Source organism: Pipistrellus hanaki, assembly GCF_964339955.1.
Source record: "Pipistrellus hanaki genome assembly, chromosome: 13".
Classification (NCBI taxonomy): Eukaryota; Metazoa; Chordata; class Mammalia; order Chiroptera; family Vespertilionidae; genus Pipistrellus; species Pipistrellus hanaki.
Genome location: NC_140515.1, coordinates 40,755,989 through 40,782,933, shown reverse-complemented (window position 1 = coordinate 40,782,933; position 26,945 = coordinate 40,755,989). Strand labels below are relative to the sequence as shown.

Here is a 26,945-nt window from a genome sequence, read left to right as displayed (position 1 = left end):
TGTAGTTGTGTCCTGGGTTCTTTATTTCCTTGCTGAGTATCCTCAGATATAAGTTTTACATCTGTCTGCATCACATCTCAATACTGGATATATGGCCACATCTCATGATTAAGGGCTTTGAAGAGATATATATATATATATATATATATATATATATATATATATATATAAAAGAATTTTATACCCTTTGAATAGTTATATAAAGTAAGTTTTGCCTGTATATTTGATTTTTTCCACCATCAAAAGCAATCAGGCACAACTATGGCTCAGTATTAATATTTGTTAAAGCCAGAGGACAGTACGGGAAGAGAATTTTTATTATAAGAATCTCTGTTTTCTGTGTACGTATGAAATATTTCATGCTTTTTTTTTTCTAATTAAGGAAACATCACTTTGGAAATGATGAATTATTTAGCATTTCCTTGAACATCTAATCTACTTTTAAGTTGTAATGCACAAAGTCATCTTAAATTGCTGGAATTAGGAAAGATATTAGAGATTATGAGGTGGAACTCTTTATTGTAAAGATGAAAATCCTAAGTTCAGAGAGGTGAAGTAAACTGTCTAAGGTCAAAGTGTTAATTGTTGGAAGATTTGAAACTAGATCTCGAGTCTTATGACTTTCAGTTTTATGAGGTTTGTGCTAAAACACAGTGCATTTCTTCAAACATTAAAACAAAAAAATCACCAAAGGAAAAATACCATGTAAGTGACTAATCTAGTTTGTTATCTTTATAGGAAAAAGTATAGTGTTTGTATATATTATTGATTAAATAAGCCAGAACATGTAACAAATTCAGCATTGATCAAATTCTTTTTAAGCAATTAGGTTCAGAATTAGAGTTTGTGTTTAAAAGGTTGGGCAAAGACAATAGAAAAGATGAGAAATATTTTCTGTGAGCGATCAAAAATTTCTAGATGAGAGTTTGGAAATAAAGAAACAGAAATGGAAAAGATATGGTTATGGAGCTCCTGGCAATTCTCCAGGGTATAAATAGAAGATGGCAGTTTGAGGTGTCACATTAGCACTTTCCAAGAACACGCAGACAACAAACATACTGAACATTTCTCCTATTGTGCAAACTCTACTCAGTGAAGACTCAGAAGCGCTGTGCCAGATTGCCCTGAGTCACAACTTGGCAGGCATATGAGATAAAACACTTAGATGCTTCTGCCTTCAAATGGAGCTGATACCCCACCAGAAACTCCAGAACAAACCCTGGTGCCTGGTAAAGCATTGCTGTACCCACCGTGCTCAGCTGGGGTATTAGCACTAATAAGCCTGCCCCAAGACAGACTAATGGTTAGCGAAAAATAAATTTATGCATAGCATTTTTTCTCTAGCCTCTATATGATTATAGGAATTTTCCTCCAAAACAAAAGAGGACATTTGGAATCTAGAATGTAATTACAATATGACAATTCAGAATTCTTCTAACCATGTGGGCTCTAATTTGTTATTAATCTTCAGAGGTCAGCAAACTTTTTCTATAAAGGACTAGATACTAAATATTTTTAGCTTTGCATTATATATAGTCTCTGTCTCAACTACTTAATTCTAATGGGATTGTGCTAAAATAGTAATAGATAATACATAAACAAATGAGCATGGCTATTGAAAAAAACATACGCATCCTTTACAGCAGTGTTTCCCAAACTTTTGACATATGTGTACCCCTTCTATAATTTTCATAACGCTGAGTACCCCTCGTACTCATGAAAATGCAGAATTAGGTGCAGCTAAGCACGGTGCAGTGCATATCCCCACCAAACTCCACCAAACTCTTCCCTTACCCCTGGGGGTATGCGTACACTTTGAGAAACACTGCTTTACAGAAATAGGTATCCAGTTGTTTATGGTCCATTGTTCATACTTTATCCTTATGTAGAAGCCTACTGATTACTGTACACTAGGAGTTCATTCTTTTAAAAAAATATTTTTATTAATTTCAGAGAGGAATGGAGAGGGAGAGAGAGATAGAAACATCAACGATGATGGAGAATCATTTATTGAATGCCTCCTGCACCCCCCCCCCCCCACTCTGGATGGAGCCTGCAACTTAGGCATGTGCCCTCAACCAGAATCAAACCTGGGACCCTTCAGTCGGCAGGCAGACTCTCTATCCACTGAGCCAAACTGTCTAGGGCTAGGAGTTCAAACTTGATTCCTTGGCAGTTTTGACCAGACTCTGAACTACCACAATATTTGATAAGAAGTACTATTTGTAGGTGCAGGAACACAGGTAAAGTTTTTCTTTAGGTAGAACTAGACTATGAATGTCTTAGTGGTGTGCATTCTAAAAGATTATCCAGACAACCCTATTTTTTTTTTTTAAGTAAAATGTAGTCACTTCTTTTCCCATTTGATCACAAGAATGGACTTAATTATTTTTCAACAGAAAAATAGGCTTAACTATCAATTATCTAAAAGGATCAAGGACAAGGCCTTACTTCCCATTCCAAAACAGAAGCTACTTTGGAGATGATAGCAAAGAATAGGAACTTTCTGAGCTGCATTAAAAAGCAAACTACAGCCAAGACCGGTTTGGCTCAGTGGATAGAGCACCGGCCTGCAGACTGAAAGGTCCCAGGTTTGGTTCCGGTCAAGGGCACTGGTTCCGGTTGCGAGCACATCCCCAGTGGGGGGTGTGCAGGAGGCAGCTGGTCGATGTTTCTCTCTCATTGACGTTTCTAACTCTCTGTCCCTCTCAATTCCTCTCTGTGTAAAATCAATAAAATATATATTTTTTAAAAAAGCGCAAACTACAAGCAAACCAGGAGCCTAAAGGAGTGAAATGGAGATCATGGTCAGAGTCTATAAGCCTCAGGCCAAAACATCCAGAAGCTAAAATATGTTCCACACTTCTCTGGCAATCTCTTTTATGCATGGAGCAGAACAGGTAGTTTCCTAAATCATTGTAGATATTATACACAATGAAACAACCTTAGGCAAAAGGGGATTTTTTTACACCTTAAAATACATTCTGAGTTTAATGTTTTCCCTTCTAATAGTATCTGCTTTTTGGAGCATTGTTAAGATTGCTCTTGCTATTTGACTACTCTAGCATTTCTGAAAGAGTTCCTTTTTATTTATTTTTTTTAAGTGGAATATGATGTTTCCAAAGAACATATATGTGTATATGCATAACCCATGGACACAGACAATAGTGTGGGGAAGGCCTGGGGTGGGGGCTGGGTAGGGGCAAGTAAGAGGAGGAAAGATGGGGGAATCCATAATACTGTCAACAACAACAATAAAAATAATGGAACATGATGCTTCAAAAGATAATTTAGTGGACTCAAAGTTGAGGAATTCTGGGAAAGTAAAGGCTTCAAGAAAAAGAGCTCTTCTAATCAGATGAAATCAACTCTCCTTTTATAATTTGGTTATACAAGCCATATTTTGTCACTTGAATTTTTAACAATGATGCATCTTGTATCCAATCATCAGTGCTTGTGGATTAGTAAATTTTGAAAATACACACACACACACACACACACACACACAAAACAAAAAAAACCACCCATACCCCAGACTTCCCTCCCCTCTCATATCAAAACATATTCAGCCAACAAAGTATAAAAAGGATGATGCACATTTTAGTCATTCTTGACACTTTCTTCCTTCTCATCCCCCAAACCAAAGAGATCAAATCCTGTCCATTCCAGTAGCTAATCCTCTGAAATCTGTTTTCAACCCAGTCACTCTGCTGTCTTTATTGGCCACATCCTAGATCAGTGTTCGACAAATTCATTAGTCAACAGAGCCAAATATCAACAGTACAATGATTGAAATTTCTTTTGAGAGCCAAATTTTTTAAACTTAAACTATATAGGTAGGTACATTGTTATTAATTTAATTAGGGTACGTGGTATTTTGTGGAAGAGCCAAACTCAAGGGGCCAAAGAGCCCCATGTGGCTTGAGAGCCATGGTTTGCAGACTACTGTCCTACCTAGACTAAGCCAGAAATTATCAAACTATCACCTAAGTCAGAGTCCCCTGAAGGCTTGTGAAAGCAGGTACTGTGAGGCCCCACCTCCAGATCTGATTCAGTAGGTCTGCACTGAGCTATATGTTAATTTGCATTTTTTAAAAAAATATATAGTATTTTATTGATTTTTCACAGAGAGGAAGAGAGATAGAGATAGAGAGTTAGAAACATCAATGAGAGAGAGACATTGATCAGCTGCCTCTTGCACACCCCCTACTGGGTACATGCCCTTGACCAGAATTGAACCTTGGACCTTTCAGTCCGCAGTCCGATGCTCTATCCATTGAGCCAAACCAGTTTCGGCTAATTTTCACTTCTTACAAGTTCCAGGTGATACCAATATTTTTGGCCTTCAGATCACACTCTGAGTAGCCCTTGTCTGAGTAACCAGCATCAGTTATGTGGACGACCAGCAAAAGTGACCTTTGTAAATGAAATATTCATCATGTGATTTCCCTGCTTAGAACAACGAGTGCCTTTAGTTACTGGCGATAGCCTGGGCATGGTCTATAAAGCCCACGTGACCTCACTCCTGTCTACCTTCCCACTCCCACATGACACTTGGCCTTCTCTCCTATTCTCAAATGAGGCAGTCTCTCGTGGGACCTTTGCACATGTGGCTTTCTTTGCCTAGAATGCTTTTATTCTTTCATCCCCGTGGCCAATTTCTATGTACCCTTCAAGATTTAACTCAAACATCACTTCCTTGATGAAGAACTTCCTTGTACCTGAGATTGGGTTGGATCCGCCCCCACCTCCCTCTATCCCCTCCTTAACAGCCTTTAATTTGCCTGCAAACTACTAACAGGTTCATGTGATTATTTGATATATCTTTCTCAGCACACTATAAAAGTCAAGAGAACAAGGATTATGTCTTATTTTCTCTTACACTCTCCCGCATTCAAAGCATAGTGAGCACCTGGCCCAAACATCCCATATTAAGATGAATTCCACCTTTATAATAATATTGCTATTGGTTGCAAGAATGACAGCTAACATTTGCTGAGTGCCCATGTGCCAGGCACCATGCAAAGCACTTTGCAGGCAACATTTCCTCTAAGCCTATGAAGATGATGTTATTACTATTATGACCATCTTACAGATGAGGAAATTGAGGCTCAGGAAGTTGAAGTACATTGCCCCAAATGACATAGTTCATAAGTGACGGGAGTTTTTTTCCCTGGTAGGAACAAATTGAGACTCAGAATCATTACAGCAAACATTTATGTAGTTTTTACATTTTCTATCACATTCTTTTTCTGATCCCCTTAACAGCTTTAAGAGAAAAATGTTATCTCTACCTCTTAGAGGCAGGATTAGACATTGAAGGAAAAAATGACTTAGCAAAGGTAATGTACAGCTTGCCAATGATTTAGCTAGGAACTCACACACACAAAGCTTGTAACTTTTTTTTTCACTGACAGTGATAATAAAGAACCCTCTATGATAAGATGATTTGTATTGCATTTCTGTTCTCAATTATAAGTCTGAAAATTTGAGCATCATGCCAAGTTGTTAAAGGCCAATGATTAGACTACTTCTTGAGGAGCTCTATCAGCTTTGAAAGATATTCCCATTCCAGAGCTTCTAGGTAGAGCAACAAAACTTATTTTCTTGCATTCGGAATGTTCCCATTTTCTCCAACACCAACCACAAGGATTCCCGAGTTGTCTGGCTTTGTCTGCATTCCCTGGTGCTCTCGCTCCAGCTGCTCCCCTTGCCTTGTCTTGCCAGTGTGCTCTGGGGAGGCACCCACCTGTCCTGGCTGCCTTATTTGTTTACCTCCTTTGTGCCCAACCTCCCAGAGGCAGCTGTGCCAGAAAGGACTAAGAGCAAAGGATATCAATGAATAAATCCTCCAGATCCCAATCCTGCACTCTGGAATTAATATACCTCCGGATAACCTGGAGAACTTTCCATGCTAGCAAATGTTGATATATTAAGCTATCAGAAAACTCCAGAATGCCACTCTACCTGTGCAAAATAGAAAATTAAAACAAATTCTCCAAGTAGAAAAGGAAAAAAAAAAAGTCTAATAATTAAACCAAGGCCTAAAAACAAAAAGAAATAAACTGAATGGGGTCAGAGGTCTGGGGAAACTTGGAAGGAGAGCTAATTGTGAAGTTGAAACAGAAGAGCAAAATGAGTTTGTAGGAGAATGTAGAAATAGACTCATACAGAGTCTCAAGCCTATCCCAGTTCGGCCGAGCTTCATTCGAAACAGCAAGTCAGACATTTTTACTCATTCAACCAGTCAGCAAGTACTATGTACCAAGGGCTTGTTTTAGGCACTGCAGATACCTAGATTAATATGATTCCTGAATGTTCACCATCAACCAGGCATAATCTCATGGAGGAGATAGATGTATAAAGAGAAGGTTGAAAGCGTGTCTTAGTTGGTTTGGGCTTCTAGAACAACAGCTGATAACTCACTTAATTTTCACCCCTTTTCAGGTTTAACTGATTTGAAACAATGGGTAAAGCCAGACCAAACTTTGAACAAAGAAAATGTATCCTAAAGTGCCACTAGACTTTTTTTTTTTTTTTATGGGGCTACATAAAGGATAAAGTTTATGGTACAAACCGGTAACAGTTGATGAACTAGTGCACAAATATCAAACAAATGATTCTTGACATTTGCAATTTCATTGCTACCATAGATTGATGGACTTATAAACAACAGGAAATTTATTCCTTACAGCTCTGAAGGATGGAGGTCCAAAATCAGGGTGCCAGGCTGGTCCGGTGAGGATCCTCTTCTGAGATGTTGACTGGTGACTCCACATTATATCCTCACATCATGGAAAGAGAGCAAGCTGGCTCCCTGGCCTCTTCTTATAAAGGCACTAATCCTATGCACCAGGGCCCCATCCATGTGACCTAATTACCTCCCAAATACCCCACCTTCTACACCAAGTGAGATTGGGGTTTTAACATAGGAATTTTAGGGGAACAAGAACATTCAGTTCATTGCAGGATGGTATCTATGACAAAGAATAGAAATCTGATGTGATACAGGTTATAGAGGACATAGGCTTGAAATGAATCTTGATTGTGTTAGCTTAATGAGAATGAGGTGGGGTGGGAGGAGATAGGCCATACCATTCCTAGCAAGGGGAACATCAACTAGAAAGGCACAAGATAATTTAGAACATGGAATAGTAAAAAAAGCCAAAACAATAAAATGGGCTGCAGCAAGGGGTGTGCTAAAGCGTGAGTGAGGAATGAAGAGAGAAAAAAGAGAGGAAAGAGAAAGGATGATTTTAAAGGAATAGATTATAGATGAGCTAGCTCATCTGTGGCTTTAAATGCCAGACTCAACAGTTTGCATTTATCCTGAAAGACAACGAGGAACCCCTGAAGGGGCTTTGGAGACAGAGAGGAGGGGGCATTTACGAGGGCACAATTGGAAATGGGGTGATTGGGTATGTGGAATTGTTGCAACTCAGACCTTAAATTATGAGAGTCTGAAACTAGGGCAGTGGCAGGAAGAATGGCTTTCTATATAAGAGCAAACAGGTTCAGGTGGGTTCTCTAGAGAACTGAATTTCTGGCACCTGTTACTGTATAAATTTGGTGGAAGTCATAGAGTAAAAGTTCATCAGGGAGAAATAAAGTATAGCTCTTTTTTATATAATTGCAACCAGTCAAATTTATAATTACTCATGTTGAGATATACTCTAAGCATGACTAGAATAGTGTTGTTGTTTTTTGTGTGTGTGTGTGTTAATCTTATAATTCTTATACAAAGACATAGAGCTCTCAGCTAAGACATCACAGAACGTTTAGAGGCTCTTCGTGAAGATGGTTAGATGTGCATGGCTTTCCAGTGAGGTTAGGGGGAACTAGCAACCAGCCCTCAGGCCAGGGCTCAGAGTCACCCAGGACCAGGCACTGGATTCAGGCACCTAACTGTGAGGTTCTGAGAGTATGGCACTGGGACATGGGAGTAGACAGGTTCTTCTTGTTGATGGAACACATCAGGGGAGGAAGGGGTATTTATTAAATTGCTAGAATGTTCAGGAACAAGCTGGTGCACTTCCAACCTGTGTAGTCACACACAGCACACACTCAGAAGGGCTCTAGGCTTTGGCTTAATACTCTACTGTTGCTGTCTTGAAATTTGTAGTTTTTGTGTGTGTGTGTGTTTTATTTTGTTTTTTTAAACAAAGGTTCTGCATTTTCACTTTGCCTTGGGCCCTGCAAATTATGTAGCTTTTCCTGACAATGTCTATGTACAATGGGTATCTCATTTAGTCCTTCACTAGACATCTATGAGGTGGTATTTCTGTGAAGATCAAGCTGAGGCTCGGACAAGCAGAGTCACTTAGTGAGGGTACACCCTTAGGGAGTGAAAGAGAACTAAGATTGTACTCCAACCCTTTCTAACCACTGCTCTATGTATAGCAGCTATTCAGAGCTAGTCCCTGGCCTGGGCACAGCCTTCACCAGAGCTTGATCCTCCAAATTCAATATCATTTCTTCTCTCCCTAGAGAGAGAACATTTAAAAGAATAAGCTTCTCTTATTCCAAAGTGAACTTGTTTAGCTCCATAGATTCTCAATCATTGTGGTTATATTTCATTTCTGGCTAATAAAGATGGAATAATGAGCAGCCACAGGTACAAAAATGACTGTCTCTATGGGTTCTTTCTTTGCTAGTTTGCCAGTTATTCCCCAAGGGGTACAGATAGCCCTGGGAAGTGCATCCATCTACTGTTATAGATGAGGGGCAGGTAAGGCAGAGCCACATGTTTCCTTGGTAGGAAGCATAGGTTGGCCATGCCCATGAGCGTGGGTTAGTGTTTGAGAGGACAGGGGTCAGGAATAGATGGCCAGCACTTGAATCCCAGCCTTCCATTTAACTTCTCTGTGAATCAGTTTCTCTAACTCTGAATTGGGGGGTTAATGGATCTGCCTCAAAGAGCTGATGAGAGGATTAAATGAACACAGGCAAAGGACAGAGCACAGAGCTTGGCCTGCAGTGAACGCTCAGTAATTGCTAGCTGTGGCTCTTTTATGCAGTTGTCTGTGTTAAGTCAGGAAGGCTGACACTGAAGAAGTGAAGGTATGTAGCAATCTGGTTAGATAGGGCAGTGACTGCTCAATCTCCACAGGACAGGCAAAGCTAAGCAGTTCCTGATGAATGCCCAGATGCCTCTTCTATATATCGGGCTCACTCTGTTCCATTCATCCTGGCTGCAGAGCCCTGGGTGAGCACTTCAATAAATGGACTGATGTGAAACTTCAGCTCATTGATTAAACAATGCAACCAGTAACCATGTGCACAGAAAAAGAACAAGCTTTCTGTTAGAGCAGCTTGCTCACACACAAGGGGAGTAGACCAGGAAAGCTGCCTAGGTTTACAAGTGCAAAGCTTGACTACATATTTAAGCGATAAGATAAACTGCAAGGCAGGCTCCTCAACCAGGCTGCACATGCTTTCTTCAGAGCACGTTCTCTGAGCCCTTTGCCTTCCTACTATGATCACTTTGAAGCTGTCTACTGTATTTGCATTTCTGAGGCTCATCTTTTGAATGCAAAAGACACAGGATGGAAATATAAAATACTAATCTTCTATTAAGACTGAAAGGACATATGAGGAATCATCATCAAATCATAAAAGCATCATAAAATGCTTTCTATTTCGGGGCATGCAAAGTCTCAAGGAAGACCTAAGAGGAATTAAACTGAGAATAGCAACAAAAATCTGACCCAGTGTTAGCTAGTTCACTTAACTGTGGGAAGCATGGTCCCTATTTGGTAGCCCTTCAGACATGATGAAACCCCCAAATTTTACAAGCATAAAAATGAAATGTTCTCTTGCGTCTTGCTACACCTATAGACACACATACTCAACCAATGTGTTTCTGAAAAGCTAGATGTGGAGCTTGTTAAATATGGTACTTATTCTATCAAGAGTTGGGGTCTAGGTCCCCTGCTCATGAATCTGGGCAGACTTGTGGCTTCTCCAACCACAATATTAAATGAAGGTATGCCGGGTGACTTTCTAAACTAAGTCACAAAAGGTCTTGCAGCCTCTGGAAGATGAGACCTCCTGGAGGTCTCCATGCTGAAGTGGTTATGTGTAGGCACTTGAGAGGATTGTCCCAACTGATTTAGACGTTCAAGATGCCAGACATGTGAGAGAAGCCATCCAAGATCCTCCAAAGCAGTGTGTCTCTCATCTGGACCCACCTAACACCAACCTCAGCTGGCTCCGTAAGAAAGGAGAATCATTTGGCTAAGACCCACACTATTGTTCAGATATAATAGTTGCTCTTGTAAGCCACTAGGTTTTGAGGTAGTTGTCACACCACAATAGATAAGTGGGACACTAGTAAACTGTGTGCTTTCTTCATTCTACATGCCTCTAAGAAAATGGTGTGTCCTTTCTACAGAAAAAAGTTTCCAAGATCCCACCTTCACTAGCTTTTTAGGAACCGAAGTTCCCATTGGGATCTTCACAAATATATTTAATACCTACAGGGAATGTCTCCACAAGCTAGTAATCTGGCTCCCAAGAATGGAGGACTCAAAGTTATGCATTGTCCTCCAGGCTTACTTGGATGCTGACCAAGGGACCATACCAGGCAAGGCTAATGTTCATGATACTGTGGCTTGGGCAGCCTCAATAGCCCAAGGAGATCTTTATGAAAAACACTGAAGTTGCTTTTGTATTGTCTTTGTGTTGGACTCTGGTCTGAGTCTTTGGGAGGGCTGGTTGGGGAAATAATCTTACTTTGCTCAGAATTCTCTTTCTTTTCTCCCAGGATCTCACTCAGCCCTAAGAGAATTTTTCTTTTATTTTATGTAATCCTAAACTTGGTTTCTCTAGCTCTTGTTGAAATAGGTCCCCGGCTGGCTTGCTTCATTGTCCTCCAGATATGGTGAAAATCTAAGGTGATTACAAATGATGCCCATGCTGTGAACCCCAACATCCACAAAATACACCCATTTAGACACTACACTTTGCAATAAAAGGCATTTTCTTATTGTTCACTTATTACATGAATGGGCACAACATCCATTGCTCCAAAATTTGGATCTTACATAAAGCCATTCTATATTCAATGCTCCAATGGCATTTCCTCACAGTCAAATAAGGAGGCAACTTTGCTGTACATTTTAAATGTTAATTTTGAGAATAAGTTGACATTCTATAGCCCTAAGGCTTTGTCTTTTTTCTATATTGAGCTCCAGTTCTAAAATACCTAGAGGGCATAATCAAATATTCTGCAAATCTTCTGCAGAGTCATATTGAATAACTGAATGTAATAGAACTCACCAAGAATATCTTAAATATATACTTAGTATTAGTTGGAAAATAATGTTTCTTACAGACCTATTTGCCATGAGCAGCTCAATGTAAAAACAAAGGAAGGTCATGAAAAAATCAGCTTTCATTTGTCTTTTATCATATGCTGACTTCATAACACTGAATATGAATATGCGTAATTCAAAAAAGTTTATTTGTACACTGGAATGAAGACAGTGTGTTGCTCAATTAGTGGTATGCATACTCCTGGTTGTGCTAAAATTATTTTAAGTAGTGTATATACTTATCTTACACCTTAATATCTGTTTTAATGTGTATTGGAACAAAAATATGCAACTAGTACATAATAAGCTGGACAATTTGAGGGACATGGGTAAGATACCAGCGGATGTCTCCTCATTTCTTTCTTCCTCTCTCCCCTGCTCTCATCTCTTCATGTATTTCCCAATCTCTCCTCTTCTTCCACTCATCCCAGTCCAAGGGAAGCCCCCTCGGCTTTCTGGCTCCCGCCTTCTCCCCACTCCTTAACATAACTGTTTATTTATGGAACAATTCAGTTTTTCAATTTTGATTCAGATATAAATATACATCTAGCAGCTGAGTAAACAAAGGATCTTTAGGAGGCATTCTCCCTAAACAAACAGGAAATTATAAATTGTTTTTGTTGTCATATATTATAGAAAGTTGAAAATCTAACTACATTTAAAAAGAAAGAAAACCAACAGATTCATGATTGATTTTTCTAGACATTTTTCTATGTCATAAGAAAATTGAATAAAGAAATGGGAAAATAAAAAAATGTAAAGTGCATTAGTGGGTAAAGAAATGAACAAGGGGGAAATTGGTGGGTCAATGAGAAACTGAGGACTGTCTATCACATAATGCATAGACTTGTGTTCAAATAATTTTTCTGCATCACAGTTTCCTCATCTGGAAATGTGAGATAATTCATATTTACCTTAAGGTGTTATTGGGAAAAGAAAATAATATACGTGCTACGTGGCACAGTATAGTTAGATTTATTATTACTTGGATTTTATAGATTACTTTCTAGTTTTTTAATTTATAAAAGTTAAACAACAATGTTTTTATTGCATATTTATTTATGGTTACCTTCTCTTTGAGGCTAGTGATCCTGATTGTCCATTTAGAGTGGTGAATATTTTCTTTTGCTTCCAATTTGAGTTTTTAAAAGTGAGTCAACTTAAAGAAAAGCAACAGTACAGGAGGTACACGAAAATAAATGACAAATCTTGGAGGTGACATGGGAATGAGTCAATGAGTTAAGAAATCCACAACCCTATCAGACTCAAGACTACCTTTTGTAACAAATACTTGTATTTTTCTCTTTTCTGTTTAGAACTGAAAAATTATAATAATAAAACTTGGCCACTTAAACACATTTTCAAAAACACAACACTGTATATTATTAACAATAATATAATAATAAATAAAATTGAAGTAGTTTCTGATTAAGTAATATGCATCTCAACACAAAATGCTCTGAGAGGGTGGACTATAATAGGAGCTATAATGGGGAAGTTGGATAATTGGATCAATATCCAGAGTCACTGTGAATACAATAGCTCCAAGTACGGAATTTGTGCAGATGTGCTGTCTCTCTGACAAGTCCTATGAGTCAGTAACAATATTTTCTGAAATGGTGAAATCCTGAACAAGTAAAAGTTCAATCTTCCCTCACTACACTATTGTTTTATTCTAGGTAATTGAGTAGGATATTAAAGCCTTCCAGAAAACACTGTTAGTTTCCACATCTAGGTAATTAGAAACCAGTGTTTTATTTCTTGTAAAGCCCAGAAGGGCATTAAAAAGGCATGTAGTGAACAATACCATAATTGTGTTGTACAGCAGATTTCTACGATGTATTCATCTGGCATAACTACAATTTTATACAATTGAGCAATAATTCTCCTTTTTCCCTTCCCCTCAACTTTTGGTAACCACCATTCTATTCTCTGCTTCTCTGAGTTTACTGAACACAAGAGAGAATTTGAATAGAGGATAAAAATCTAGAGATTTAAAGAAAAGTAATAAAAAGTGTGAATGATATCACAAAATTAAACAAAACAGATTGCACAAGGTGAAAACTGGAAAAAGAAATAAAATGAGAAAATTTTAGATAATTGAGGACAGACAAAGAGGATCCAACGTACATATAATAGGTGATCATAAAGAGGAAAACCAAAGGATAAAACAGAACAATGATTATAATTAAAGTTCAGAAAAAAATTCCAAAATAAAAGGGCCTTAAACATAAATATTATAGGGCCTACCATATTAAAGGGGAAATATCTGAGCCAAAATATTCTATATTAGGTATCAGTAAATTAAGGTCTGTAGGCCAAAACCGCCCACCTTCTGTTTTTGTTCATAAAGATTTATTAGAATATTAGAGGCCTGGTGCATGAAAATTCATGCACTGGAGTGGGGGGGGGGGGGGGTCCCTCAGCCCAGCCTGTCCCCTCTCACAGTCCAGGAGCCCTCAGGGGTGGGAGGTGACCGGTGATCCGGGGAAGCCAATTCCCCATTACACCTCTGCTGCTTCCACTGCTGGCAGTGCAAACCTTGTCTGGCCCTGGTTACCTGAGCCTCGGGTGGCCCTGGGTGGCTGGGCAGCCACCATCGAGGCTTGCCTGCACCTTGGGCATCAGCTGGGCAGCTGCCATTCGAGGCTTTCCTGTGCCTCAGGCCGGCCCTGGGAGGCTGGGGGTCTGAGGGGATTGGGGGACTCTGGAGGCAGGCGCGCAGAGCCCAACTGTGCTGTGCACCTGCTGCCCTGGCAGGGCTGAGGGGTGTGGGTGCTGCCATCTTGTGGCTATGGGTGCCACCCTCTTTGAGGGCATGGCAGTCAATTAGCTTATCCCCTCCTTATTCGCTGTGGGCCATCTTTGTGAGGGTGAGGCAGTCAATTAGCATATTTCCCTTTATTAGATAGGACAGCCACATCCACTCATTTACATATTTTCTATGGTTGCTTTCATAGTACAATAACAGAAATGAATTCTTGTGACATAGAATGTATGGCCTGCAGTACATGTAATATTTACTATCCAGCCCCTTACAGAGAAGATGTAGTACAGTAAAATTATTAGATTAAAATAAAATAAAAAATTCAATGAACACCCAGGACAAATATGAAGTTACTTAATTAATAGGACAAATATGAAGTTACTTAATTTTGTAAGGTAAAACAATACTGTATGCCACTCCACAAGGGACTAACATAATTCATCTATTTAAGTTGATAAATTTTCAGCTAAATTGATCAACAAGTATAAGGGCCACATTCATACTGTTATTAACGTGAGAGAGCTCAGAAGAAAAAAAAATTCCCATGAGCTCTTCCCAAGAACAAGATTTAGACAAATAAGAAATGATTGGAGAAGCTTTAGGATGGAATATATGGTGAACTTTAAGCATATTTAACTGTAGCAATATGATTAAGTGATGGAGGAATACATTCAATATATATGTAATTGTTATGTCCTCTGACAATGTAAATATAACTGTGAAAGAAGTGAGAGACAGGAAAGCAGAACAAGTGTGCTGATAGATACTAGCAGGTACTACTAGAACATTAAATTAGTTGAGGGAGAGAGAAGAAGGCAGAGTGGTGCCTGGCTGATTAAAATATTACTTAGAGTAGAAAATGACAATATCTTTAAAAAGTGGGATACGTGTACTTTTATTATATAAAGGTGAACATCTCATGTAAAAGATAAATTTTTAGAAAAATACACAAAACCTTTTAAATTAACAAAAGGGGTATTTAAAACAGAGAGAGGCAAAAAAATAAATAAAAAATAAATAAAGAGAACAGACTACATTCTAAAGGGAACACAAATGTCCATTAATAGAGGATTGGTTGAATCAACCATCATAAATCCACATGATGTAAAACTATGCAGCTTTAAAAAAAGAATGAGAAATCTCCTGCATATATTGTTCTGTAAAGTGTATACAACCCTACAGGATACACAATGCCGAATAGTATGAAAAGTATGCTTTGTGGGTTCCCTCCCACAAAGATATGTGTTACTTACATTCAATAAATAAGATAAATATAAAATTAATAAAATGGTTACCTTTAAAGTTACCATATTTTTGTTTGACTAGAACAGCCCTGTATACCAACAGAAGTGGAAGGGACTGCTTTTTGAGAAGGCATCTTAGTAGTACTCACTTCTGATGTTTATTAGACACTGAACTATCTAGAGCAGTGGTTCTAAACCTTTCTAATGCTGCGACCCTTTAATACAGTTCCTCATGTTGTGGTGACCCCAACCATAAAATTATTATTATTATTATTTTTTTTTTATCAATCTTTATTGTTCATATTATTACAAAGGTTCCTCATTTCTTCCCCCTTCCACCAGGTTCCCACCTGCCCCCTCCACCCCCTCCCCACCCTCCATTGTCCTCATCCATAGGTGCACATTTTATGTTCAGTCTCTTACCCCCTCCACCACTCCCCCTTTCCCTGAGAACAGTCAGTCCACTCCCCTCCCATATTGCTGACTCTACTAAAATGAACAGCTATTATTGTTCATCGGGTTTTTCAATCTCCTTTTTTTTGTTGTTGTTGTTGTTTTTTTTAATTAATAAACTTTTACACTTCTAAGAATAAATTTTAAAATCTAATAATTTTAAACCTTGTTTTTTTTCTGCCCTGGGAATTGAGAAGCAAACTTGTTTACATGTAAACTTTCCCTTAGGCTATCAAAAGGTGTAGCCATTCAAGTGTAAATGGACACATTGTTTAAAGATAGCTGCTGGTTGGAATTGGATTACCTGTTCTGGGTGGGAAGGTTCTCATCTTCCCCTTTCTCCATTAAAATTAAGGTGTTGCCTTTAAAACCTCTTTTTTGCAAGAGACCTTAAACTTTCATAACTTTAACTTTTTCAGATAGTTAATCAGTTACTTAGCATTTTCTCAAATCAATAATACCTCCACAAGCCCAAGGATTATTTTCGTTGCTACTTCATATCTGTAATTTTGCTACTACTCATGAATCATAATGTAAATGTCTGTGTTTTCCAATGGTCTTAGGCAACCCTGCTAGTGGTTCTCAACCTGTGGGTCATGAAATGGTTGAGAGCTTAAGACCATTAGAAAACACAGATATTTACATTACGATTCATGAACAGTAGCAAAATTACAGTTATTGAAGTAGCAACGAAAATAACTTTATGGTTGGGGGTCACCACATTATGAGGAACTGTATTAAAGGGTCGTGGCATTAGAAAGGTTGAGAACAACTTATCTAGAGGGAGAGCAATAAATGAAAAATGTTAGATGCTGAACATAACAATGTGAAATATTACTATCTCCATTTTAGACAAAGAAATGTTTGCATCTTATGTTTACCTGTGAAACTATCTGTCTTCCTAATCATTACCTAATTTTTATAAGAGAACCTATTATTTCTTACTGCCTTTAATGATTTCCACCCAAAGGGGTCAAACACAGCAGGCATCTTATAAAAAACGGGGCTCAGGAAATTCTTTAGGTGTTGACTCGAGATATATTCTACTTACATGGCTTCTAAAAACTCTGTCCTTTGGGCTTCCCAGCTAGATTATCCTCTTGGCCTGAACCTCTCTCAAGTGCCATGTCTGGGTATTTTGAGGAGGTTTCAAAACAAAGACACTCACTTGGATTTGGAGTGACCTATCCAAGGTTACTTGTACAGGTCTGCAGCCAGCAGATATGTCAGACAAAGGACATCCCTTTTCTTTTGTTCTACCAGAGGGCCGCTTTATCACTCCCTACCAGTCTGCATTCTCATGACAGCCTCCATTTTCTTTTATCTCAGTTCCTCTTTTCAATTATCATACTATAATTAGATAGAGCTGGGATCCTTTTATTTTCTCATATTTGCTATGTAGGCCTCATCTATTGATTCTGGGAAAAAACATCCTGGTCCGAACTCTGTTCCTAGTGTCAAAGACTTAGGCTATCCCATTCCTTCCCGAAGGGCACTCTCCAATACTTCATGATCACTGTGTATCCAAAACTCACAACCTCAAGGAAAGTCCTTCAGGGACAGATAGCTTATAAATGGGGATGGAGCTGCCATATTTAGGCTCCTGCTTCTATTCCTGACCAAGATCCCAACTGGGTATTTAGAGCAAGATGTAGTGGCCGGGTATGCTGTTAATCACTTACTAGTTTCTTGAATAAATTAAAAAACAACAGCAAAAACCTGTGAACACATTTTAAAATATTTACTTCACTACAGGACTTCACAGAAATACTGGTATTGATTCTGGTGTCCCAACTGAAGTTTTCCATCGAAGGCAAGGAAAGCTGTTTTCTTTCCCTTAATTAGGCTATTTCTGCTGGCTGCTGAACAATTTTCCCCCAAATCAATTAATTAAACAACCACCAACATTTTACCATTTACCAAATGTATCAACTCTTGTAAGGAACTTGTTAATGAATATAGTGGCCAGGGATGCTATTAGTCATCTACCATGCTCAGGACAGCCTCCCACAACTTAGAACTACCTGCCCCACATGTCAATAGTGCCAAAGTTGAGAAACTTTGAGTTAGAGTATCATTTGAATGTTTTAACAAAACAAAAATCTAAATTACAGTGATTCCAACAAGATAGAAGTGGATTTGTCATTGTCTGGGTTAGAGAAGGTGGGTCCCTAAGAATACTCAGGTTCCTTCCATATTGCTGTTCTGAGTTTCTCTATGATGTCCTTGTCAATGGTGGAAGCTGGCTTTCCAACCGTTCTCTGACATTCTGACTCAACAATGATACATTGCTAGGGCTGCCATGACCAAGTATCACAGACTGGCTGGCTTAAACAACGGGCATTTTATTTTCTCACAGTTCTGTAGGCTGGAAGTCTGAGATCAAGGTGCCAGAGGGGTAGGTTTCTCCTGAGGCCTCTCTCCTTGGTTTGCAGACAGCTGCCTTCTCACTGTCTTTTTATATGACCTGAGTGTGGGGTATCCCTGATATGTCTTCCTTTCTTTTAAGGAATTAAGGCCCTCCCTTATAACCTTACTTAATTTTAACTACCTTTTTAAAGGCCCCATCTCCACTTATAGTCACATTGAGGAGGGAGGTGGTTAGGGCTTCAATATATTAATTTGGAGAAGATACAGTTCAGTCAATAGCACCATGAGAAAGGAGCAGAGAAATTGCAGGGCAAACAATTTCATTATTTATGGGGTTTACCTAGAAGTTTCATAGATCATTTCTTCTCACATATCATAGGCCCCAAACTTAGTCGTATGCCAAATCTAAATGCAAAGAAGGCTGAAAAATATATTCTCTAGCTTGGCAGCCAGGTGCCAGCTAAAACTCAGGGGTGTATGTTTGCCTAAAGGAAACTATTAAAGAAAGAGATAAAACTGGAAAACAATGATGTGTTCTAATTTTTATTTAGAATTTCCCCCAACATAATGCCTTTTGGATTCACTCCTAACTACCAGGGCCCAGAGGATAATATCTATTCTCACTTAAGACTCAAGCACTGATGATACCATACGCATCCCTAGATCCTCTTACATTTAGAGGAGAATCATAAAACTTTAGCCTCAAGAAAATACTTAGTATTTTCCCACTGGCAGTTTATAGTTCAGGCAAATTTACTTTCACCCTCAGACAATGTGTGTCTCTTATTTTGTCTGTAGAATTGGAGAGAGTAGTGAGAAAAGCTCGGTGGTTGGGGAACTGAAGGAGAAAAATGCTTATCCTGATGGCTTTAAATTCACTTGCTTTTCTCCCAACAAACGCTTGGGTCTCTGTCCTTAATGACTGAGGTGGAGTTGTGGTTCATAAAGGCATAAGACTTGGAAAACTATCTCTATTTAAAAGATCATCTGTTAATATACTAACAGCTATTATATCTACCATATATTTTTAAGAATGATATATAAGAGTCATATACTTCATTTTGACACATATTAATTTAATTTATATATTGACACTGAAGTTATAATTATCATGCTAAATTTTGGGGCTGCTAATGGCTAAAACAAGGTTATTGTCCAGGTCATTTGTGGAACTTCTATAACAGACAGTATTTATGTGGAATACCATTAAGCCTTAATGGAAGTTATGGAGCAATTACTGAATTTTAAAGAAGGTGACCTTTCACCACCGTCCAATGAACCCCAAAGAAAGCCAACTCACCATTCTTCTTGTAGAACATAATTTCTCCTTTGAATTCTGTTTTCTCCTCCAGTGACTTGTCTATTTGAAGCATCAGTTGCTCATTGGTTTCAACCCCAAATAAGAATTTGCAGCTGCAACTCTTCTGCATGACTTCAGTTCGGGCAAATCCAGCAAGCTCACAAAAGCCATCAGAACAGTAGACTATGGGGAAACCCTTAGCCACCTGGGCATTCGCGAGGATGAAGTTGCTGTCTGTAGAACAATAATGAGAAGACCTTCAGACACTAAACAAACACACATAATTTTTTTTTTAAATCACCTTCAGTAACAACTTATAGGCACACGTGTTTAGCTAACGATGCTTAAAATGCATGTCCTGATGTGCTGAGGTGGAAAAGAGACTCTAAACATAGAATGTTACTGACTGGCAGAGTATGTATTACATTCTGACTTTGGCTTGCATTTTGAAATACTGTGGGGGGAGCACAGTACATGGCCTGCTTTGAGGCATTTAGTATCTAGTTGGCAGGAAAGGATGGTGCTTTTCTTCTTCTTTATTGATTAAGGTATTACATATGTGTCCTTATCCCTCCGTTGCCCTCATCCCCCACTCATGCCCTCACCTGCTGGTGTCTGTGACCGTTAGGTTTATCTGTATGCATACAAGTCCTTTGGTTGATCCCTTCTCCTTACTCCCACCCTCCCCTACCTTCCCGCAGAGGTTTGACAGTCTGATCGATGCTTCTCTGTCTCTGGATCTGTTTTTGTTCTTCAGTTTATGTTGTTCATTATATTCCACAAATGAATGAGATCATGTGATATTTATCTTTCTCTGACTGGCTTATTTTGCTTAGCATAATGTTCTCCAGTCCAATCCATGCTGTTGCAAATGATAAGAATTCCTTCCTTTTTCCTCAAAAAACTAAAACTGAAACTCCCATTTGATTCAGTGATCCCATTTCTATGAATATATCCCAAGAAACTAGAAACACCAATCAAAAAGGATATATGCACCCCTATGTTCATAGCAGCACAACTTACCATAGCTAAGATTTGAAAACAGCCTAAGGGCCTATCAGCAGATGAGTGGATAAAAACAAAACAAAACAAAACAAAACAAAACTGTGGTACATCTATGCAATGGAATACTACACTGCGGTAAAAAGGGTATGGTGCTTTTGAACAGGACTTCTTGCTCATATCCTAATCTGCCACTTGATGTATATATGAACTTGAAAGTTACTCTAAACCTCAACTTCTTTAGATTTAATTTCTCCAGAAGCAGACTCTGAGACAAGGATTTGAGTTGAAGTAATTTATTTGGCAGGTGATTCCAGAAAGTGAACAAGTGGAAAATTGAAAAGAAAAAAAAAAAGGGGGTTGGGGGGGAAGGTAATAAAGAGATTAAAAAAAAAAAAAGGGTTTTATTATTATGGGCAACTGAGAGATTCAATCACATAGGTACCCCAGAAGTGACTGTTTAGAATGCAACTTAAAATTCTCTTCACTGAGAGGAGAGAAAGCTGGTGTGGTTATCCATCAACATCTATACTTCATTGGTTAAGGGTCACCTCTGGGGTGTCAGTATGTTGGGTTAAGCACATTTTGTAGAGATGACTTGGGCAGCAAGATGCTGGAAACCAGTGGTGCCTAAGGAAACAGCCTGCTCATGATCTCAAGGATGAGTCAAGGTGATATTGGAAGGTATGCTACAGGATGATATGATGTTACTAACTTATATAGGTGTGCTGTAGAGATTAAGGAGATAATGCATATAATGTGCTTAGCGAAGTGTCTGATACATGTAAACACTAAAAAATAATTATTAAGAATATTATTCACATCTTCATGGCTGTTATACTAACAAATGAGAATAGTAGGACAATAAAATGTGTTAAAAAAAAAACAAAAAACACTTATTGCTAAGGGTTTAGAGAGAACTGGAGAGACACTGAGAGCCAATATTCAGGGAAGATTCCTCCTGCAGAACCAATTTTTGCAAGATGAACTTTGAAGAATGCATATGATTTCTATAGGCCAAATAGCTGCATATTATAGATGCAATAAAAGATATAGCATTTATAAAATGTTGGGTGACTTTTAAGTTCAGAATGAATTAGAGGCTATTATTAAATCATTCATTCATTCATTCATTCACTCATGAATAAAAATCTTGAACACTGTCAATATCCCAGACAATAACAGAGACTGGGATTTTAAACATAATAAATAAAAAAAATCAAGATTCAAAATTTGTCTAAAACATATAAATACATATAAACCTTTATATGTATATACAAATATAAAATGCTTATGTAGCTAAAATTAAGTGAAGTAACCAATAATTGTAGATGTCTCTAGAGAAAGCAACTTTCGACAAAGGTAGTAGGAACACTATTTTTTTTTTTACCTTGTACCCTTTGAATTTTAAACCATATGCTTTATGTGTTGCCTATTCAAAAAAACAGTATGTTTACCGTGAAAGAGATTTGCAGCGGACACCCTATCTTGTATGTCATGAGAAAGGAGGAATTCCAAAAGATAACTATTGAAGCTATTTGAACAATGATATACCTACTTCTTGATGGCCAGCTGGACAAGCGCTGAAAATCAATTCCATGGGCTTCCCCCAACACCCTCCTTTGAAACATTTGTCATGTGTTTCTTTAGTCTACCATCAGCTGGCCGAATCAAATTCACTCAATTAAGCTTTGCTCCAATCAGCCCCTAAACCCAGAGTACAAATTCTGGCGTTGACATTTGCATCTCACATGGGAGGAACTGGGCCTTTTACACCTCCCCCCACCCCCCACCCCTCACTACTCCCTCCTTAAAGTGCCAATTACTCTCTCCCTGTGGGGAGAAGCCAGACCTAAAGACCCACAGTGGAAGGCCTGGAATGATAGGTTGTTTAGAAGCCATGGGAGCAAATTAAATAATCCAAGACTAATGTTTAATTCTCACACACTCTACAGAAGTGTATATTGACTTGTGCTATATGTTGGACTTTGCTCCAGGTGCAGAGGCAAGAAGTTCATTACATGCAGTCCCCACTCTTGAAGATCAGTCATGAACATATGGGAGTTCCCAACTAGATCCAGAGGGGAGTGTCCTCCTGTTGACTCTCACCTCACCAACTTTTCACAGTTTTGGATTAGTCACTTTCAAACTCTCGCTCTTTCCATTTTAAAACTTTGGCTGAGAAGTTGCTTAGAAAATGCAAATGCCTAGCATTGGCAAAGAACTCAAACGTCTCGAAAGAGCTTTTTATGCGCTTTCAGAAGCCATTTTTCAGTCGACTGCTGACATGTTTATTGACTTTCTACTATGTGCCAGGTGACATGGTTCTACCATATGGCAGGTCCTAGCGTGAGGTGACAGGAGGTGTTAAAAAATAAATAAGGTATAGCCTCTAGCTCTTGGACATTATATTTTAATTAAAGAAATTTATGAATATCAATAACACTAAAATATAGCATATGATGATTACCAAGTTAGTGGTACACAGATACTATGTCCTACCAGAGTTGAAAGATTAAAGATCTTAGGTTTTGGAAATGGTTCGCTAATAATAGGACAAAAATAGCTGGAGATGATTTATCAAAAGAACTGGGAGGTTGGAACAGATGCCGGGATGGAGAAGGCTCGGAGGACAAATGGAGAAAGAGGAATTGGAGACAAAGAGAATAAGCAACATTACATTTTGTCCTAAAGTAAAATTTTCCCATTGTTCAAATAGCTTCAATAGTTATCTTTTGTTAGTAATTTATCTGATATACCTTTTCTCATCCGTCTACTTATACTTCAACCCTTCTAGGGACTTACGCAGTGGTACCTTGCACATGTCATGTGTTTAAATCTTTAAAAAGTATAATATGAAGACACGTCCATCCACTTGAGATAAATATATTTACTTTTTCAACTATATCACATTGGTTTTTAAACAACTTAATTTGTACTTTCTCTTCACCTTGATTTATTATTTTGCTTTTATCATTTAAAATATTAGGAAATATAACATCTAAAAGTATTTTATAACAGTATATAAAAACTACAATAAGTATCCATGGAACATTCCTCCAGCAAAAACCCTTGTGTGTACCATATAAATTGTATTTGCCTCCTTCCCCGATGAAGAACCCATAACTTGAACTTTTGTAATAATCCTTCCCTTTTATATAATTTTTACCACTTACATACACATCCTCATGCTGTATATTGCATATTTTTTTCTGCTTATTATGGCATATACTATGGTATTTCGTTCTGCATATTTTAGTGACTTGATTCTCTTATTAATTTTCTTAGCAATTTTATAACCGTTTATGAATGAAAGGCCATTCCTTTAAAAGTACCCTAAGCTTCTGAAGAAAGCTTTTAAAGGATTCACCAAATTGCCTGATCTGTGTGCTTTATGGAAGGATTATAGTGTGTTTGGGTGGTTAATTCTTCCTGCAAATATGCTGCAAAAACAAAGCTAAAAAAAAGTCATGTATTTGGTAGATTGTGTTTATATTTAGAACTTGTCCTCGATATGTAATCGCATTTCAATTCCAAAGAGAAATTAGCTGGCGCCTTTTAAAGCTTGGATAGCTGCATGAATAGTCCCCTGCCTGGGAAAGAGTAGCTCCTCTTACCCAGCTATCTGCTTGCAAACACGCGCTTTGTTGAATACCAGTTCTGGAATCTCCAAAGGAGAAATGTGACATTTACTTTAGAATTATGCAAAACAAAGCCACTGCCATAATGATTATGAGCTCATCATGGGTGTATCACTATCCATACATTCGCTAAGGGTACTTAACCTTTTAAGGAACCAATTATGCATATGAGATACGCATCTAAATGCTACACAGCCTTTTTCTACTTGTTTCTAGGTATATTCGGTTTTGAAGTGCCAATAAGCAGCGTGATCTAAATGTGTTTACATTTTAGGCAGCTTATTTCTCTCAATGCTTTCTTGGCAGAGAGCTTTCAGAGATTAGCAGAGGGAGTCTCAGGGATGGTGGAGTCCCAGGTCAGTGGGTCTGACTTCCTCATATAGAGCATTTCCTCATTCAAATGGAGCTGCCCTGGTCACTGTTGAATTCCCAGGCAACAAAGGGAATAAGGGCTGGAATGCAAAGGTATAGAAGGAAAAAATAATGAGAAGATGAGGAGAAGCAAATATCCATCCGTTGCTAACCTCTTACATCCTTGTACTTGCCCCCCCTTTTCTTTTCAGATGGGAACACTGAGACCCAGACAACTTCAGTGTCCTGCCCAAGGTCTGAAGCTTGGAATTAAAACCAAGTCTATGTGATAGAGTACGCTTATTACAACATGAATTTTTTTTTTTTCCTGTAAAGAAGTGACTTCTTGTCTACTTGCAGTAGCAATGGGTTAGAGCTAGAGAAATATTTTTATCTCTTCTAGCCTACAAGGAGCCCAGCCACAGATTTTTCTCTATGTAGATTATTTATTAAAAGCTCATTGATGACAGCTCCTAAACCAGCCCGGGTCTCTCAGCAACTTCTATGTCACTTTCTCATTTCCCACAGAAAGTCAATTATTTCAAAAATATGACAGCATCTTTTTTGGTCCCAAAATATTTTGCCCACTGGAGGCAATGCAGGAAGGCAAGGAAATGTAGCTGCTGTTCAAAATATTTGTTTCCTATCTCCTCGTATATTTTTAATGCATATTACAGTAAATACGTTCCCATGGAACATCCTTCTACTGGCTAAAGCCAACACATGTGTTTTCCATGGGGCCTACAGGCATAAATGTAAGCTCCATATTGTTTTGAAATCTCACATTCAACTTAAAAATCCCATGGGAATGTTGAATGTTGTGGTGTGGTGTCTTCATGTTGGTTTGAGTGTTTTTTATTTTGTATAAAAGGGTCTGACAGATTTTTAGTTCAATTGAATCTTCAAGTTGTGCCCTTTTTGTCTATGACACCGTGCACTGTTTAGTACAGGTCTATGTAACCTAGGGCTGTGAGTCATGCTCAGGAGGACTAGGTAGATTCAAGTGACTCTCTCCCTGCAGCCTCAAGTACTTCAAAGCAAAACCATCTCAAAACCCAGGCTCAGAACTCTCCACATGGCAGACCTCTGCAGCCATTCAAACCAAAGGAGTCACGGATAGGCACCACCTCGGCCTCAAAGAGTAACCTGTACTCCCATGGCTCTCTGCCACTGACACAGGTTTTGAGACCATGAGTGGTCCAAATCTTTATTTCTGAAAAGTGCCTCTGATACTGGCTGCCTTTTTTTCTTTCTTTCTTCTTTCTTTTTTTTAAAAAAAATATATTTTATTGATTTTTCACAGAGAGGAAGGGAGAGAGCTAGAGAACTAGAAATGTAGATGAGAGAGAAACATTGACCAGCTGCCTCTTGCACACCCCCTACTGGGGATGTGCCCGCAACCCAGGTACATGCCCTTGACCGGAATCGAACCTGGGACCTTTCAGTCCGCAGACCGACGCTCTACCACTGAGCCAAACTGGTTTCGGTCTGGCTGCCTTTTAAAACCAAATCTTGTGTTGTCAGCAAGTACTCGTAGAAACAGACTTGGCAGTTGAAGTAGATGGGCAAATTCGAGTCCTCTAGGCCTCATTTTCTTGGTATAATAGCCTGAAATTTTCATTTTTTTAAATTAATTGCCCCACGGCTTTTGAATTCCTATACATATAGGTCCAATGAAGACAACATCAGTACCCTCGGTGATACTGATCATAGCCATCTCTTGAGGCTATTTTATCCAGGCAGATAGAATATGTCTATGACTAAAATATTTAAATGATCTTTGCACTTTATACTGACTTCAGGGATCTTAATTGTATCCTTTCCAAATATGATGGCATCTTTATCAGATTAATGGCACTGGCTGCAAGCTAAAGTTCTCAGTGTGCCCTCTGCCAAAATTAAAGAGGTTGCTTGGATTTGAGGAATTTCTAACCTTATTTAAAAAACCACACAGATGAAAAATGTGCAAAGAGAGATTCACATAGTTCTTACAATTTAAGCATCACCTACTGGCATGCTCCAAATGGTCATATTGCTAGCTTTCATCGTTCATTAGACAAAGATCAGAAGAGAACTTTGTAACAAAGCAAAGCCCAAAGCTGGAACTCTGGTGCTGAAATCATAGTAAAAATCTGGTAAGTTGTGTATAAGAATATCTCTCTTTCTTCATTCCAATAAATAAACACAGAAACAAATGTAAACAAATGTGCTTCATCACTTTGCCACTGGGAGTGTGGTTCTGGGCCAGCAACATCAGCCTCAACTGGGAACTTACTAGAAATGTGAAATCTTAAGCCTCACCCCACATCCTCTGAATCAGATCTGCAATTTGACAATATCCATATGCATGTTAAAGTTTGAGAAGTTTAGAATATCATTACAAAGATTTGCAAGAATCTAGTGATAGTAAATAACTTAGGGAGGGCCTCTGGGTGGCTGGTGATAAAATAAAAGAAAAAGGGAATTATTTTTATTATATATCCTTTTTAATTTTTGAATTTT

The 26,945-nt window shown here is 38.4% G+C and overlaps 1 protein-coding gene across 1 annotated transcript in view; it reads right to left on the bottom strand.

Annotated features, from left to right (window-relative positions):
* Window positions 1-26,945, bottom strand: part of KCNH8 (potassium voltage-gated channel subfamily H member 8) — a gene marked incomplete at its 5' end in the record, with an annotated part of 269,106 nt that overhangs the window by 151,552 nt on the left and 90,609 nt on the right. The window contains one exon of the mRNA XM_084903270.1: window positions 19,450-19,683. Within this exon, the coding sequence (XP_084759396.1) occupies window positions 19,450-19,683 (234 nt within the window). The remainder of the gene's footprint in view (window positions 1-19,449; window positions 19,684-26,945) is intronic.